At 45.4% G+C, this 17562-nt stretch overlaps 1 protein-coding gene across 1 annotated transcript in view; it reads left to right on the top strand.

Annotated features, from left to right (window-relative positions):
• Positions 1-555: 555 nt before the first annotated feature.
• The window catches only part of RASAL2 (RAS protein activator like 2), a 275224-nt gene continuing 258217 nt past the window's right edge, over positions 556-17562 (top strand). The window contains 1 exon segment of the mRNA XM_028530839.2: positions 556-1167. Coding sequence (XP_028386640.1) covers positions 966-1167 — 202 coding nt within the window. The 5' untranslated portion in view covers positions 556-965.

Genomic DNA, 17562 nt, shown 5'->3' with positions numbered 1-17562 from the left:
TTTCTTTCTTTTTAAATTTCCCGCACCCCTCTCCCTCTCCGCCTCCCACGCCGCCTCCACCGTAGGCTTAAGCAGCTGCTGGGGAGACCCGGACCACGCCGCGCTGGGCGGTCGCGAAGACTGTAGTTGAAAAGGGGGCGGGGCTGGCGGGATGAATGACTCGGTGTCCGATTTCTCCTGCCTTGGGCGGCAGTTCCTCCTCCGCTACATTACTCGATTGCACACGCGGCCCGGCGCTCGGCCCTCGATTGCTCCGGCCTATCACCCTGGGATGCCGCCCGCCGCCGCCGCCGCCGCCACCGCCGCGGCTGCCGGGCTGCTGAGATCTGCGGCGGAGCCGGAGCCGGAGCCGGAGCCGCGACGGCAGCCGTGGCCTGAGAGTTAGCGGGGGGCGGGCCGGCTCATTCCTGGGGTGGGGGCTGAGGGCAGGAGGGGGAGAACCCGGGGCCGACGCCCCCCGCCCCCAGGCAGAGGGCGCGGACGCTCGGAGCCCCCTCAGCGGCGGCGGGAGCCGGTCAGAGGGGGCGGCCCCTGGCGGCGGCGCCCCCCGCCCAGCCCTGCCCTGCCCGCCCCGCTGCATCCCCAGCGCGAGCCCGAGCCCGCTCCGGCCGCGGGGCGCGCCGGCCGGGGTTTAGGGAGGCGGCTCCGAGGGGACTGGCGGGCGAGCCGCCCCTCCCGGGCTCTCCCTCGCCCTCGCCGCGGAGGGACCCACACCTGAGCCCGGACGCACCCCCGGCCGGGGCCACGCTGGATCCGCCTCCCGGCCTGGGTCCCGCCCGCCGGCTGCAGGTGGGCTGCGGCGCCCGGGGCGCGGACAGTGGGCGGCGGAGAAGGAGGTGAGCCGCGTCCGCGCCGGCTGCCGCTCGCCGCCCGCCCCGCCGCGGCGCTCGCCGCCTCCCCTCGCCGCAGGCAGGGCGCGGAGCCGCGCGCCCGCCCGCCCCGCCGCCGCGTCGCTCCGGGGCACCATGGAGCTCTCGCCGGCGTCCGGAGGAGCCGCGGAGGCGCTGTCCTGGCCGGAGATGTTCCCGGGACTGGAGTCCGACTCGCCGCTGCCCCCGGAGGAGCTGGACGCGGCGGTCCCCGTCAGCGGGGCCGTGGCCGGGGGCATGCTGGACCGGATCCTGCTGGAGTCGGTGTGCCAGCAGCAGAGCTGGGTCCGCGTGTACGGTAAGGACCGCGGGCCGTCTCGGAGGCCGGGGTTTCTTCTCTTTGCTCAGGCTGGGAGCCATCCCCCGGTTAGTCTCGCCCCGATCTCAGCCCCTGTCCACGCGGGGTCAGTTTCCCACGTCCCTTTTTGTGCTGGGGCGTGTTTCTGACACGTCCTCCCGACCAGCCCCGTGGGTGGAGAGATGGGACTCGGCGTGGCCTTTGGACCTTTTCAGGCACCTGTGTAGTAAGTTCAAGGTGGTGTTGGGCCGCTCAGCCTTCCTTCCCAGGTGATGGCGTAGGGAGCTGTCACCCGGTCTCCACGGAGGTCTGGTGGAGCACACCGTGCCGTCCAGGGCACGGGATTTCATTTCTTCCCGAGGCTGGAGACCAAGACATTGTGAGAAAGCTTAGTAAAACTCTGCATTTGGTGGGAAAAGACTGATCTGTAACCTCGCTCTGAACCTCGCTCTCCAAAGACAACCACTTAGACCAGGGGGTGGGGGCTGCCTCAGAATGCACTGTTGTTTCGGGCTCTCTCTGTGAAGTGACTGGGTTGCCACTCAGCAAGTTAAAAGTGATGCACGCACGAAAACTTTCCCTTTCTGCATTCCTAGTAACCACCTCTTTAATTAAAACGGAATGATGAGATCCTATTAGGGGGAGCCTGGTGGCAGCCTTGAAACCATGCTGCTTTTGAAAACTCAGAGCCTGAGGATTTCTAGCCGGAGGTTCGGTGCTGAGCAGTGGCTTCCCAGAATATTGAAACGTCACGATGTTTATCACGGAGTTCGCATGAACACAAGAGGCATTCTCAAGGGGCTGAGTCTGACACGCCACCCTTGGAGCACCTGGGCTCAGGCACCATGATCGGTGGCAGTTACCTGTGTCTGAGCCTGTAGTGGTCAGGTCCATCATGCTTCCTTTTTTCACAGTTGTGAACAGGGTACGTGTTTTCCGTTCCAGGGCGAGCAAGACTTAGAAGTTGTCTCTCTACATAGTTCAGTTGGTTTCAAGATGTCGCGTCTATTACCCTGCGAAAGATCACGGAGCTCAGAGTCCAGAGATTGGAATTTTTGTCTCAGTTCACCCCTGAGGGGCTGTGTGATCTGGGGCATCAGGTCACTTTTTCAGCCTCTGATTCCTCACCTGTAAAATGAGTGGATTGGATTAAATAACCTCTTAATGGCCCTTCCAGTTCTAAAAATCCAGCAGTTCCTATAACCAATTTTTATATGTAGGTGCCTCTTTGTATTTTGCTCGATGTGTATGTGTTTCTTGATGTTATTCGAATTAACTGAAAGAATTAGAGCGAAGAAGTGGGAGAGGATGCAAAGTCTTCCAGTTTATTCTCAGCAGATTAAAAATGTTAGTGCCTGATTTTCCATCCACCTGCTAATCCCGCTTAGCTGATAGTTTATAGCAAAGGTTGATGAGAATCTGAAAATAAGCTTGAACTAGAGTATATATCATGGTCACAACACTTTCCCATCATAGCCCTTTTCCTGCCCTTACACATTTCCTTAGCATATTATTTTTATATGAAGTTAGAGGTAGGGCTGTGTTGCTGCAAGAATAGGTATGTATGATAATTCAGTATTGCCATGTCCAAAACTGTTCTGTCTGGGTTGTCTAGACCTAGGTTAACTATCATTTTTTGCACGAAACCCATAAAAATATGTGCTCGTTTTTGGAGTCCATTCCTAGGGCTGGATTTGTGAGGTGTATGTATGTGGGTATGTATTCTTAAATATACATGTACATAGACACGTACATATTCGTTGTCTCACACGCACAGCGTGCATTTCAGTGTCAAGCTGCAGACTTTCTACTGCCCTGTAACTTTTTTGTCTTCCCTGCCCATTAACCAGAAGCCGTTTTTATGTATTGTGTGGAACTGCTACTTTCCTTCCTCTGAGGCGGCTCATCCTGGATACTGCCTTGTTGCCTTGGGCTGATGTAAATACTCCAGAACTACCTGAATGACTGTTGGCTCTTCTGTGTTCTTAGGTAGTTTTTAAGTGGCCTGTTGTATAACTCTGAAAAGCCTGAAGTAAAAATAATAGAATGTAGAAAGTCAATTTGAAAAAACACTAGTTTATGTGGATGTTCTTGTTTCCTTGTTTGTTTGGGGCTTTAAAAGTCCTCATTGTTTTTGGAACATCTGGATTTTTCCCCACAATTTAAAGAGACTTTGATGCCTGTAGTCTAATGTTTTTTGTTTTTTTTTTTTTAAAGAAATCCAGAAACTGGGAAACCTAGTCTAGAGTATAAAACTGGGGGTTGAGAACTTGGTTTTTCATTCTGGCTTTGCCACAAATTGGTTGTCTAACTTTGGGCGAGTAATTTTAACTCTGTGGGCCTACGTTTCTATGTAAAATGTGGAATCTGGAGTAATTGGTATCTGTGGTCCATTTTAGCTGTAGACTTGTCTGATTCTATGTCCTGCCCTATTATTTTGTCTACACCGGCCTACCATTTGCAGCCTGACTCTTGGGGCGAGGCCTCGAGCAAGCCCGTAATGCATTCAAATCGTTATTGTCAGAGGATCCCGGGGATCACTTTTATCAAAAGGTCAGTGAACTGAGTTTTGAAAGGAGGAATGTGGAGGACAGACGTATGTTTGTTTGGAATGTTTTCATAAGACAGGAAGGTGGGGACGGGGGTCTCACGCAGGTCCAGCTCACTCAGGTTTGAGACCAAACCTAAAATAGCCACGTGGGTTTTAGGATAGGGTGCAAAATAAGGAGCTCTGTTAAGTGTTGCTGGCTTCTGGCTGGGGTTTACATCCTCTGCAGAACGCTTCTGTTTGAAACTAGTATGCAAACAAACAGCAACGAAAGTACCCCCCTCCCTGCCCTAAAATGATCTTGAGAGAAACTTTTAGAAGTGATATTTCATTCGTTTACCTCACAGAACTGGGAGACTACCCACTGTTTCAAGTTTGCTCTTGGGAAGTTGAGTACACACACACACACACACACACACAATCCTGAGTTTTGTGTGTTGCCATGATTGGAAAACTTTTTTGGAATATGTTCAGAGCCTTTACAATAGATGGGTCTATATTTAGAGCACAAATGCACATCTTTGAGACACAGCTAAGAAAAATTTATTCTGTCCTAGTCTTCATTCTCTTTTCGTTGTAAAAATGTTTCATTTGTTGTATTTCAGTATTACAATTAGTTTTGCCCACGCCCTGTCAAGACTATAAAATTTCTGACACCAAGGAGCTGTCTTGTTTATCTTTGCATTCCTCTCCTGCCACCCCCGTCATTATCGCCGTGTCTAGCAGATTGGTACCTTGCTCACAGTAAGTTGGTGTCTGCCGCATGTTGATCCATCTGTCCTTCGACCGTCCAGATCTCAACCTGCCTGACTGTATGGGCGGTGGAGCCGCTTACACAAAGGCATGCCACAAACAGCTAAATATGGATGCAGAATCCAACAGCATCAAATGCAGAACATTTTTCAGATATTTATAGCCTCAAAGCAAAGTCAATTGGCTGAAAAAGCTCAGCAGGCTAGCGAAAGGAAACGGGGAGCAGCAGAGCCAGCCTCACTGCCTGTGCATTCTGGTAAACAATGAGAACATTAAAATTAACTACTTTACCACGAATGGATAGCGAGCCTAGGACGCCCTTTGGGAGACGCCAGCCTGTAGCGGTGCCTGGACCGGAGCGCTGCGCTCATCAGCACAGCAGGTCTGCAAGTGTGTGCACAGGAGTGCTCTTGGGTAGTTAGGCGGGGAATATGGTCATCACGATAAAGTGATCGCCAAGAAATCACGTAGCTTTAAATTTTAGTAATATCAGTATGACTTGTCTAATACACTCACTTAATAAAGTACATAGTATCAACATTTTGATTACCATTAAGCTAGTATATAGCTCACTGTTTATTAAAATTTCTAAAGGCTGGTACTATTTCAGCAAGGAGAGGAAAAAGAGAATCAATTATACTGCATCAAATACCATATAATCCTAGAGATATGACAGTGGGAACTTGGTAGGAATTGCGCATGCACTGGGTATGAGTTGAAGGGGGCAGTTTTACCTGTGGCAGTAAGTCATACTGCTTGTACTTCAGGGATGAAGAGACAAAGGCTGAGATATATTCTGTTGCACTTTTAGATACTGTGTCTCTATATTTACCTAAAATGTTGCAAGTAGTAACAAGCCCAGGAAGTTGTTTCATTTTGGTCCAGCTTGAATTAGATGTGACTGACTGACTGACCTTGCACCGCAATGTTCTTCACACAATTAACTTTGAATATTCTTAGCAAGCGCCCATTCCTACACATCTTAAACATGAGCCTCCAGATTTCTGTTTTGTTTTAATGGGTACACGAATGACATCGTTCAAGCAAGACTAAAAGTTTTTGTGTGCTCTAGCCCATTGCTTGCTAGGACATCGGTGTTGACCCAGTACATCCCCAAATGTGTCCATGTCATTTAAGTGTTTTAATTTCCTCAAATATTGTTAATTGAACTTTACAAATGAGTATTAATACTTCAGGGACTCTTGGGATCTTAAGCTGGAGTGGCATTGACTATGAGTGTTGACACAATTTCCTGTCAACTCCAAGTACATTGTAGAGACACTCGCCGGGAGCAGACAGGTCTCCACGGGAATGAGCGAACTCGCAGGAGGCCCGGGTCTGTCCTGCTTCTTCTAAATCACATTGAGCTCAGTTCACCCCTTTTTTCTTCCGCTGAGAGAGAATGTGTTATCACTGAAATCATGCGCTCCATAAATGTTTACAGGTGAAAGATCATTTCCTTTAGAGCATCTTAGTATTTTTCTACCCTCTGTCCTGTTGGTTTATTGCTATTTTATTTTCAAAGAATAAAAGTATTTTTGAAGACTGAAACGATACATCCACAATCTCTTTTCCAGAACTGTTTGGACTAGGGTGTTTCAGAACTAGATTTTTTTTTTTAATTTTAGAAAATGTGGCAGGTATATCTACTGTGACATGAACCCCCTAGTGGGGTCTGGAGCAACATTGGGGAATCAGCCATGGTGACATTTCTGCAGCTAAACACAAATGAATATTCACACTCAGTGTTGTATAAGGCTATCAGTAGTGCTATGTCAGCGCTGGTCAGATTTTACTGCTAACGAAGTTACGAAATAAGCACTTTCAGAACTTTTTGGATTTAGGACTTGCAGGTATGGAACTGAGGTTCTGTACAAACTTTCTGACTTAAATAATAACGAAGTTCTAGAGCGCCCGTAGGTATTTGAGACTACTGTTTGTAAGGATTTCCTTTATCTTTTTCAGGCAATAAAATGCAGTGCACACACTTTAAAAATGGTGTACAGTTGAGTCCTGCTCTGTTGAATGAAGTAGATTTCTCTGATTTGCCGAGGAAAAGGGATTCCCACGATGAAGAAAGTGGGCTTTACTGAGGTTGCCGAGGAAATAGCTGGCGGCCAGGCAGTGGTTCCCAGAGCTTTGTTTCATTGGAAAGGAGGAGGAGGTAAATTGAAGTGGAGAGTTTATGTAATTGTTCTTTGCAGGTTGCTCTCATCAGTCGCACAAAGTGATCTGATCACCTTTTAAGTAGGTGAACCACAAAAACAGCATTCAGTGAATGACTGAGTTAATCCAGAAAAAATTCGGTGGCTGCTCCCTGGTCCCTCCCTGTTGGAATAACTTTTAAAGTAACCACAGAGGTGTTTGGTCTTGCTAACCAGGAGGAGGGGTTTGCAGCGGGCCCAGGGCACCGCTGAAATTGCTTCACCCTGTTTTGGCACAGGGATAATTGCTCTCTGATGTTTGTGAAAACACCTTTCTTCCCAAAGGCTATCAAGTGCTCCTCCGGGCCTGTAGGCAGAGTATCCTTTACAAATTTGATGGAGCTTATTTTCTAGTGAGAAGGCAGCCGTCAAGAAGGACATGATACAGAAATGGTAGGAAAAACAGCGAGGTGTCCTAAGGCCCAGTACAGTGGTGTTCGTGCGTATCCTGCAAAGAGAAAAGGAAATAAAAATTGAGCGCTTGAAGGCATGACAAAACTTCTTTTGCCAGGTGGTCACGCAGAAGCTATCATCTTCTTTATCTTCCGGCAGGGTTCGGATGTTAGGAGTTACCCTCCCTTTCCAAGTGTTGGTTACAGTACGTAGTTGGCTGCATGTACTTTGCTCATAAGGATCCACTTTAGATCCTGACTGCATTCCTATTTCGCCATAAGTTGTCTTCAATGTTGTTCAAATTCTGTTCACACGGCATCATTCTCTGTAAGCTTTCTGAAAGTACCTTCTACTGTACTTCTGGGTCTCCGAGATGGGTAAGACTTGCAAATGATTTTTGGAAAAGTGAAAATTTAGAGGGGAAAAGACTTAACATCAGGCAAGGAAACAAAATTCAGAGGTGTGGTGCAAAAACTTAAAAAGAAACATGAAGGTTGATAGTCCTAAATAGTTTTCAGAACAGTCCTTTAAGTTTCCGCACTAAGGAAACCGGCTGAGGAATTTTAGTTTATTCCCAATATTGGAGACAAATGCCACAGTTTGTCAGGAGTAGAACTCAACCTCAGATTCCTCGGCCTCCTGTTTTAGCTTCTAGAGCCCACGGTTTTCCCTGAGGGAGATGGCCTTTCGAAGCCGGAGGTCAGGAACGCTGGACACTGAGAAATGCCAGATTGTTAGCTTCACAGCCTTGGAGGGAAGGGCTGGAAGTACCATTACCTAGGTAACGGAAAACAGAAACGGACAGGGCAGCCAGAAAGTGGCGGGATGAGCCCGATGTCACAGCGACCCTGAAGAGGTGGACCAGAGACCTATGAGCTTTTGTCATCTGCTCTCCTCAAATCTTCGTCCGTAGATTCTGGATTCTGCTATTGGGAGTGGTGTTTTAGGGAAGTTTGAATGTTTCCCATGATGCTTAGAGCCCTGGATAATCCCTAATAACTTTCTACCTTTCCTTTTAATTTCTAACCCCTTTGATTTGTGACATTGGAGAATTAGTACTGTTTCTTCTCATCGTGAATATAACCTGTGAATATGATTTGAATCACAGGAAAATCCACAGAAAATTAAAATCACCTATAGTTCCACCCCTCAGAGATAACTATTCTCTTAATATTTTACTTCATTCTAGTCTTTTCTGTGTACAGATGTACTTTTTTTGTACATATTTGGTATCATACTATATATATATATTTTATATCCTGTCTTTTTCCTAACAGTGCATCTTCTTACAGTTTTTGAAGATGTTAAAAACTTTTCAAATATTTTTATTTTTAAATTTAATTTAAAAATATGTAATATATCTTATTTAAAAATTGAGAAGGTGTAAAAGGGTACCTTCATGAGTGTAACTGAGCAAAAAAACGGGGTTCGGCTTCCCGTTGCCGCCAAAGCCGCACTGGCGAGGCGGACGCTGGTGTCCAGGGACTGTGGTGCTGCGCGGTCCGGGAGCGGGCGGACTCCGGTCTCAATGCCCGTCTTCCCAGCAAGACCCGGACAAAGCCAGCCTCTGGGGATCCTGCTCCAGTTTGAATTGTAGACCTCCGGAGCCCACAGGTGGCTGCTAAGCGGTCCCAGTCCCCATTCAGGAAACTTAGCCTGTTTGTGGCTGTTGTTTATTTCTGGCTGCCCACGTGACTGTGGGCCCTGTGGCTGCTAGGGCCCCACGGCCGTGTGCTGCAGTGTGTGAACGCTCCAGCCGTGCATCCCCAGGTGGGCAAGAAGGCGGGAGAGGCCCTCCTGGAGTCCATGGTCCATGTCGCTTCGGGAGCCGCATGGTCTCTGTACTCCTGGGCAAGAGAGCACTCGAACCCACAGGCAAGAGCGTCACCAGGTGCTCCAAAGAGAGAGGCTCCCTCCTGCAGGCCATGGCCACCTGGCTGCTAAGGCTGCGTGGCTGCTAAGGCCGAGTGGCCCGTGGACAGAACAGGGGAGTGCACAGTGTGAGTTCAGGTCATGAGCAAGAGTGAGTCACCAGCCCAAGAGCCTCTTTGTTCCCCTGGGATTATAGGAGCTTGAGTGTGGGACAGGCCAGATGCTTTCCCAAAGTGACCAACTTCCCAGACTTTCTCACACTGTGTGGGTCCCCCTCCCAGCCAATCCCCTCTCTCCCCAGGCTGGACCAACGGGCCTCTTTGGTTCAGCACCACCTCCCCTGCTCCCCTGCCCCGCACCATCTTGACTTGTGTGGCGCTTGTGCCTGTCTTCCCCGGGTCCCACCCCCAGTCTGGTCCTGGAGTGGAGTGGGCGGGAAGGCTTTTTCCTTCATTCAGTGATCTTGCTAGCTTCTCCTGCTCATGTCCTGTCCAATTTTCTATTGGGTATTTCTAGCTTTCCCCCCGCTCAGTGTGAGAGCCTCCCCCTGCAGCCGTCTTGGACGATGGGGGAGACTCCCTGGGGCTCCAGACAGACTGTGTCACGACAACATGGGGTCCCTTCCACCCCTCCCCTCTAACCCACCCTTGCCATCTGGCAGGCAGTCATTGCCCCCCCCCCCCCCACAATCAATACATGTTTGAAATGCTTGTGTGGTCTTCCGTATCTATTTAAGCACATGGAAGCAGATAAATAGGTAAGCAACAACTGCAAGGAGTGGGATCCAGAAATTTAGTTTAAAAAACATTCCATGTTTTCTGCGAGGCTAATGAAATGACAGGAGTAGGCTTGCAAAAGAGGTTGGCTAGGTGTTGTGGGGTCTGGAGCCAGTTGTTAATCGCTTTATATCTGAATTAATGCTGTCGTGACTTTTACTACACACCTGCTTTTTTCCATTTTTTTTTAAAAAGATTTATTTATTTTTAGAAAGAAGGGAAGGGAGGGAAAAAGAGGGAGAGAAACATCAACACGTGAAACATCAATCAGTTGCCTTTCACATGCCCCCAGTCAGTGACCTGGCCCATGACCCAGCATGTGCCCTGACCTGGAATCGAACCAGCAACCTTTTGGTTTGCAGGGCAACACCCAACCCACTGAGCCACACCAGTCAGGGCTGCTTTGTTTCTTTTTTACACAAATGATAGCTCATTCTAAGAATTGATATTCACCTTGTGTTATTCCTGTTCCACACCCCCCCTCCACACACACTTATTAATAATATCGGATATATTTTTCCCATCAATTTGTAAAGCAGTTCCTTATTCTTCTTATGGTTGCATAATGCCTGGGTGAATCATAATTTAACCATTCCCCAAGTCTTCCGGTACAAGTGATACTGCAGTGAATAATCTTTTGACTATAAGCCATTTTGCTTGTGTGTGAGTATATCTGCAAGAAAAATTCATAAAATTGTTAGGGCAAAGGTGTACATATTTGTAATTTTGGCAGGTATTTGCAAATTGCTCTTCTCAGGGATTGTACCTATTTATATTTCATCAGCAGGTTGTAAGAGTGTCTATTCTTCCATAGATAGGAAATTATCAAGACTTTCTGAATCTGACACTCTAAAAGGTAAAAAGTAGTGTTAGTTTGATTTTAATTTTTTGTATTTCTTATATTAGGTGTAATTGAATATCTTAGAGTCATTTAAGTATATCCATTTCTGTGAACCGTACGTATCTTTTGACCATTTTTTAATAAATTGTTGGATCTTTTTCTTAGTGATTTGTAGGAACTCTTACTCTGTTAAATAAAGAATCTTTTACCTGTGATGAGTTGTCCGTATTTTCTCTTGTGTCCCCCGGCCCTCGTGAGGAAATTATTTTTATGAAGTTGAGCATGTGTTTTTCTTTTATGGCCTTTGGTTTATGTTATAGTGAAAATGGCCTTTCCTGTTCTGAGGTTGAAAATTATTCTCGCATGGTTTGTCTAGTCCTTCTTTGTTTTCATTTTTTGTGTTTACATTTTCGATCCTTTGGAATTCATCCCGGTGTAAGGGATGCAATACGAATACAGCTTTGTTTTTAAAAAGACGGCTTTCCAGTGGTCCTGACATCATTTGCGTAATAACCCATCTTCCCCACTGATTTAAGGTGACTCCTCTATGCTTTAAGGGTTGCCATTTGGATTTTGGGTGTATTTCAAGATTTTCTACTCTGTTCTATTGGTCTGTCTATGGTCATGTGCCAGTATCACGCTGCTTTATTTTTGAGGCTTTGTAATATGAAAATATAACTTGTTAATGACTCTAATTGAATATAACTTATCTAACCATTATCCTATTTTAGACGTTAACACTTTAGGAAAAAAAATTTTTTAAAGATTTTATTTATTTATTTTTAGAGAGGGAAGGGAGGGAGAAAGAGAGAGAGAGAGAGAGAGAAACATCAATGTGTGGTTGCTGGGGGTCATGGCCTGCAACCCAGGCATGTGCCCTGATTGGGAATCAAACCTGCCTGCTTTGATTCTCAGCCTGCACCCAATCCACTGAGCTTTGCCAGCCAGGGCGAAAATTTTTATATTAACAGTCTACTAATTATCTTTTTGCACAAGTCTTTGAATTGAACTTCTGACTTTTTTCCTTAGGCTGGATTTCTAGAAGACTGTTTTTAAAGGCATGAGACTTAGTGCCAAATTATTGTGACTTTCCTGGAAAGCAGTTCCCGCTACAAAGTATATGAAAGTATGGTTTATAATTTTAAGTCCTACTTCTATGATGCTACTTTAAATGTAGTGCAATATTTTTCATAGATTTCATGAGGTGTCTTAAACATTATTTAACACATATTAAATGTCCTCAGAGTTCTAATGCTTGTAAGACTGCCCTTCAGAAACTGAGTTGTTTTTCCAGTGGTACTCCTTTTTTAAAAAAGATTTTATTTATTTATTTTTAGAGAGAGGGAAAGGGAGGGAGAGACACATAAATGTATGGTTGCCTCTCATGCGCCCCCTACTGGGGACCTGGCCCATAACCCAGGCATGTGCCCTGACTGGGAATCAAGCCAGTGACCTTTTGGTTTGCAGGCCGGCACTCAATTCACTGAACTATAGCAGCCAGGGCTAAATTTTCTTTTTTAAAGGACTCTATTTTTTTAAAGAGCAGATTTAGATTCACAGCAAAATCCAGAGGAAAGTACAGAAATTTCCCATATGCCCCGCCCCCCCCCATTATCATCATCCCTAACCAGAGTAGAACATTTGTTAACATTGATGAAGCCATTATCACCCCAAATCTGGAGTTTACATCAGGGTTCACTCTTGGTGTTGTACAGTCTATGGGTTTGGACAAATATATAATGATATGTATCCACCACTATAGTGTCTCATACAGAGTGTTTTCAATGCCCCCGAAACCCTCTGTGCTTTGTCTCTTCACTTCTCCATGTCCCGAACCCTTAACCCCTGGCGACCACTGATACTCTTACTGCTTCCATGGTTTCGCCTTTTCCAGGACGCTATACGAGTATAGTCGGAATCATACCCAGATATTCTTTTATTAACTAACTGTTTTGTTTACTGTGTAACATACTCATGAGCTTGCCTTGCTAAGTCAGAAAGTAGCAAACTTAGGAATTTAGGAAGTTCAAACTTAGGAAAGAACAAAGTAGTTTAACATTTAACTGTGATATAGATCAGTTTGAGAGTAAAATGAAGATTCTGGTATCCAGTTAACATATTAGCAGGAAATTTTGTTTGAATTAAATTGGGCAGGCTATAATGTGTAAATTGACTGCGTACAACTTTCTGTGTATTTGTAAGTCTCAAGAATGCCCCTGCGTGAGGAGGCCCAAAGACTTTCCAGGGCGTGTTCCTGAGTGGAAACGGGCCGGTTCTCCCCGAGTGGATGGTGATGAGTCTGCCCCAGCAGACCGGCCTCGGAAAACCGCGGCCAGCACCGCAGCTGCCAGCTAACGAAAGACATGTTTCAATACCTGAAAAACAACTCTACTTTCGTATTTTCCTCATTGCATAAAGACTTCCTAGTAGTTTTCCTTTTTACAGAAATGGAGGCATGCATGCTTATTTTTGCATCTAGCTTGATAACATGGTTAAGAAAGAAGAGTCACGTATGGTTCTCCCTTTTGATACAGAAAGATGCTCCAGGGGATTTGACATGACCACATTTCTTGCTCTTTCGTTCGGGTCAGAGAGCCCTGAATCATTCTTTTGCAAGTATACGTGAAATCAGTTTAGAGGAGACTTTTAGGTGGCGTGTTTCGGTGTACACCTGGGTAGTCGTGGCCAAGAGTTAACTCTCGAGAGGCTTTATGCTGTAATGTCTATGGGCTGATCATTTTTCATTCCCCGTAGCTTAACTGGCAGTGATCCTGCTTCTCTTATGTAGCCAGCCCTGCTATTTCATTGACCTGCGAGCATGTCATGTAAAATTCCACGCTTTCACGAAGTTTTGCAAAGCAGAATCACACAGTGTTTGTCCTCATTTGTATGTATACACCGCATTTTCTTTGATCCATTATTTTGTCAGTGGACACTGGGTCGTTTTCACCTTTTGGTTATGATGAATAATGCTGCCAAACATTGATATGCAAATACCTCTTTGAGGTACGGCTTTCAGGTCTTTTGAATGCCTGCCTGGAAGCGGAATGGCTGGTTCTTAGGGTAATTCTGCTTAACCCTTTGAAAAACCACCAGCTTTCCCACAGCGAGGGCACCTTTCTCACTCCCACCAGCACTGCAGAAGGGCTCGAGCCTCTCTGTATCCTTGGCCACTTGTGTTTTTTTAATTCTCTCTGATTAGAGCAATCTCAGTAGGTGTGAAGTGGTGTGTCAGTGTGGTTTTGATGTCCATTTCCCTAGTGAGTAGCGATGTTGAGTGTCTTTTCATGTGCTTATGGGCCATTTGTATACTTTCTTTGACAAAATGTCTATTCAGATTTTTTTATATTCTTGGTAGATATAATTGCAGTTTTCCAATTGTCAGTGGCAGTGTTCATTATCCTATATATTAACAGTGACAAACATGAGCATGATTATAACAACAGCAACGACAAAGTAAAACTTGTTGGGTGCTTCCCATGAGTGAGGCATAGTTCTAGGTGCTTTATGCCTATTCATGTATTGAATCTGCGTGACTATCCTCTGAGGTAGATACTTTGAATGCCCTTATGTCATAGATGAGGAATCAGAGACTTGCCTAAGTAAGTGTCTGACGTTGGGTTTGAGTCCAGGTGCTCGAGTCTGTGCTCTTAAGTGCTGTGTAATCTGGCTTCTCGCAGATGGGAAATCCAAACTCTTACCGTAGAAAGCATGGCCTGTGGCGTGTGTTCATTTGCACCTCGGAGCTGCAGTGTGAGTGCGTGTTTTATGTAGCGCCGTGACTGTAGAGTAATCCCTTTTGCTCTGCCGGCTACGCTCTGGACGTCACAAGGCTGTCGAGCGTCTGCAGAGCTGCCCAAGTCTGTTCATTGTGGACAGCACGAGAAAGCTGCGTGTGGGTGAGTGGTGCGAATACTTCTGGATTTAAAACCGCTGAAACAGAGTCTGTTAGCGATCTAAAATTTATTTTTTAGCAGGAATACAAAATATGAAAATGCCTTTCTAAGCCTACTATTTATGTTTGATCCCACCAGTGACACCACCAAAATTTAAGGGAACACGCAGTCTTAAGGACCATGAGTTATCTTCATCTGGGGCACAGCTTAATTATTCCAGGACTTACATTTGAAGAGTCTCTCCTCTTTAATATCAGTCATTCTAAAAGGGGGGTCCACTTTTGTAGTACCAGGTAAACCCAGACATTGATCACAGGTTGGCCACATCACAGACATTTTAGGGTATTTATAGAAGTCTCATGTCTTTTTCCCCAAAGCCCAGGAATACGGCTTATTGGTGGTCCTGGCCTACCTTCATCCTACTTCCTCCCGGACCCGGCAGTCCTTATGGTGCACGTGCTTTCTGATTTATACCTGTCCCAAGGTTTGTATTTCCAGGACTCGGAAACTTAAAGCATGATTTATACACCATAGCCTGTGTGAATCAGTTCTGAAATTTAACTTCTTTCCTACTCACCGAGTGTTTCAGAATCTGTGATTGTTTTGAGCTATGGGCAGTTTAGCAATAGCAAGTGAGTTCGATATAGTCTTACGTTCAGATCAATTTATACATCTTTAAAAACACAATTTAATATATTTGACATACAACAAACTACATGTTTAAAGTGTGATCTGATATGTTTTGAAATAAGTAAATAACCCTGAAATCATCACTACAGTCAAGAAATTAACATCTGTTTCCTCTAAAAAGTTGGTTTGCGTCTCTTTGTAATCCTCTCGCCCCACCTCTCCCACACCATGGCCAGACCACCACTGACCTGCCTTCCGTCTGTGGAGTTCCAAGAATTTTATGTGAACGGAATCATCCAGTACAGGCTTCTTCCTAGTCTGGCTTCTTTTATTCGGCATATTGGGAGATCCCTCCATGTTATTGCATGTATCAGTAGTTAATTTCTTTGTATTGCCGAGTAGTATTTCATTGAATGGATATCCCACCATTATTGATCAGGTCCCTTTTTGATGAAATTTGGGTTATTTTTAACTTTTTGACTGTGTTGACTGTATGTTAACATTGCACACAAGTCTTTCTGTAGATGTACGTTTTTATTTCCCTTGAGCAGACCCGGGAGGGTGGAACAGCTGGGTCATATGGTAGGTGTATGTTCACCGTTTTAAGAAGTTGCCGGGAAGGGTTTCTAGGTGCTCCTGTGACCCCACCAGCAGGCGCTCAGATCACCGGCTCCACTGCCTCACCAGCACTGGCCTTGGTTCGACCTTCTGATTTCGTCATTCAAACAGTTGTGTAGTGATGCTGATCGTGGCTGTAGTTGGCATTTTTCTCGTGACTGATGATGTTGAGCATCTTGTGCACGTCAGACATTGAGGCATCCTCTCTAATGAAATGTCAAAGACATCTTTTGTCCATTTTTAAGTTGGATTTGTTCATTGAATTGTATGAGTTCTTCATATAGTCTGGATAGAAGTCATTAATCAGATATGTGATTTGCAATTGTCTTTTTCAGATCTGTGACTGCCCTTATGCTCTTAACAGTGTCTTCAAAGAATAGAAGTTCTTAATTTTGATGAAGTTGATTTATCTATATTTTCTTTTCTTTTTGTGGATTGTGCTTTTGGTATTTACTTAAGAAATTATTATCTAGCCAAAGAGCACAAAGATTTTTTCCAATGTTTTCTTCTAAAAGTTTTATGATTTGAAATCTCAAAATATTTCCCTTAACTTTTTTGTGCTTTCAGAAATCAAAATATTCCTCCTAAGTTTTTCTAACAGAGCTACCTGGGAACCTTTAGGTAATAAAGTAACTGATAACAGCTGTAAATAGTGATTTTCTGATGTTTTGACCTGAGTTGCTTTTTGGGATACCGTCTCAGTCCCACTAAATGCTCTAACCCATTCTGTTTGAGCATTGTATGGTGCCCTCATATTTTAAAAATCCTTTAAATGTGTCTTCCAAGTAACTTGAAATATATGTACTAGCATTTAAGGTTAAAATACACCTTGAGTGAAGGAAATAGCAAGATCTTTTAAGCAAAGCACAATTAAGATGTGGAATGTGACGATAGGATTCTCTCGAGTTCCTTTAATGTGCGCAGAGAGTCAGAACAGGGTCCCGGGAACCCCGCCTTCTCCAACTTTTCATACATCACCTGTTTCGTGGTGATACATCTTCAAGCTTTTCAGGTGAGTGTCAGCAGACGTAATTAGTCTCTACTTTCTGAGAATTATCCCTAACTGCTTTCTGAAAATCAGCACAACATTTTCTATATATAAGGTCAGCTTCAGAAGTTTTGTGAATAAAATTTTATCTCTTTTTCCACTTTCCTCATAATATTTATTTTTTAAAAAATTATTTCGTTCACTAAGGGATGAAAAACTTGTATTTGTGTAGCTCTTGGGCGTGTGTGACACAGCATTTCCCTCAGTGTCACTCGTGGCGACCTTGTGAAGTGGGGCTGCAGACAGAGACACGGGGTCTGAAGCCGGCTGTGACTCGCCCGCCCGCCGTTGGACTCCAATCCAGGGTCCGGTTCACCTTCGACCTACAGAAGTCAGCTGGTTCTGCTTTCTTTTTGTCCTTTCTTGTCCTTAAACTCTTTCCCCCAAAGCCCTGGATTTCTCTCGGCTGTGTTCGTGTTTCTCTGGACGCAGCTTAAAACAAAAGCACAAACGAAAAAACACAGCCCTGCTTTTTTACCATTTCTCACTAGCCTCACCTCATTTTTGGTTTTAGTCTTCCTACTACAGTTTTTTCGTTTCTGAGTTTCGTTTGGAAACTTTTGGAGGTAGATGTTTTTCAAAAGCTAAGCCTGGCTGTGGGACTCCCTTGCTTTTATTTATGGTGTCCTGTGGCCTGAAGACAAGATCACTCGGAGTCTTCTGAAAGGAGCACAGAATCCGCGGAGCGGACCCTCTGCTGAGAACGGCCAGTGGCTGAGTGTGCCGCCGGCCTGAGACTCACGGATGCTCAGCCCAGGGGCTCTGGAGTGTTCGGCAAGTGTGAAAACATTAGGAAGCTTGGTCAGCACCCCTAGT

This window comes from Phyllostomus discolor, chromosome 14, assembly GCF_004126475.2.
Source record: "Phyllostomus discolor isolate MPI-MPIP mPhyDis1 chromosome 14, mPhyDis1.pri.v3, whole genome shotgun sequence".
Taxonomy (NCBI): domain Eukaryota; kingdom Metazoa; phylum Chordata; class Mammalia; order Chiroptera; family Phyllostomidae; genus Phyllostomus; species Phyllostomus discolor.
The sequence above is the reverse complement of the archived record's forward strand: the minus strand, read 5'-3'. Positions and strand labels throughout refer to the sequence as shown.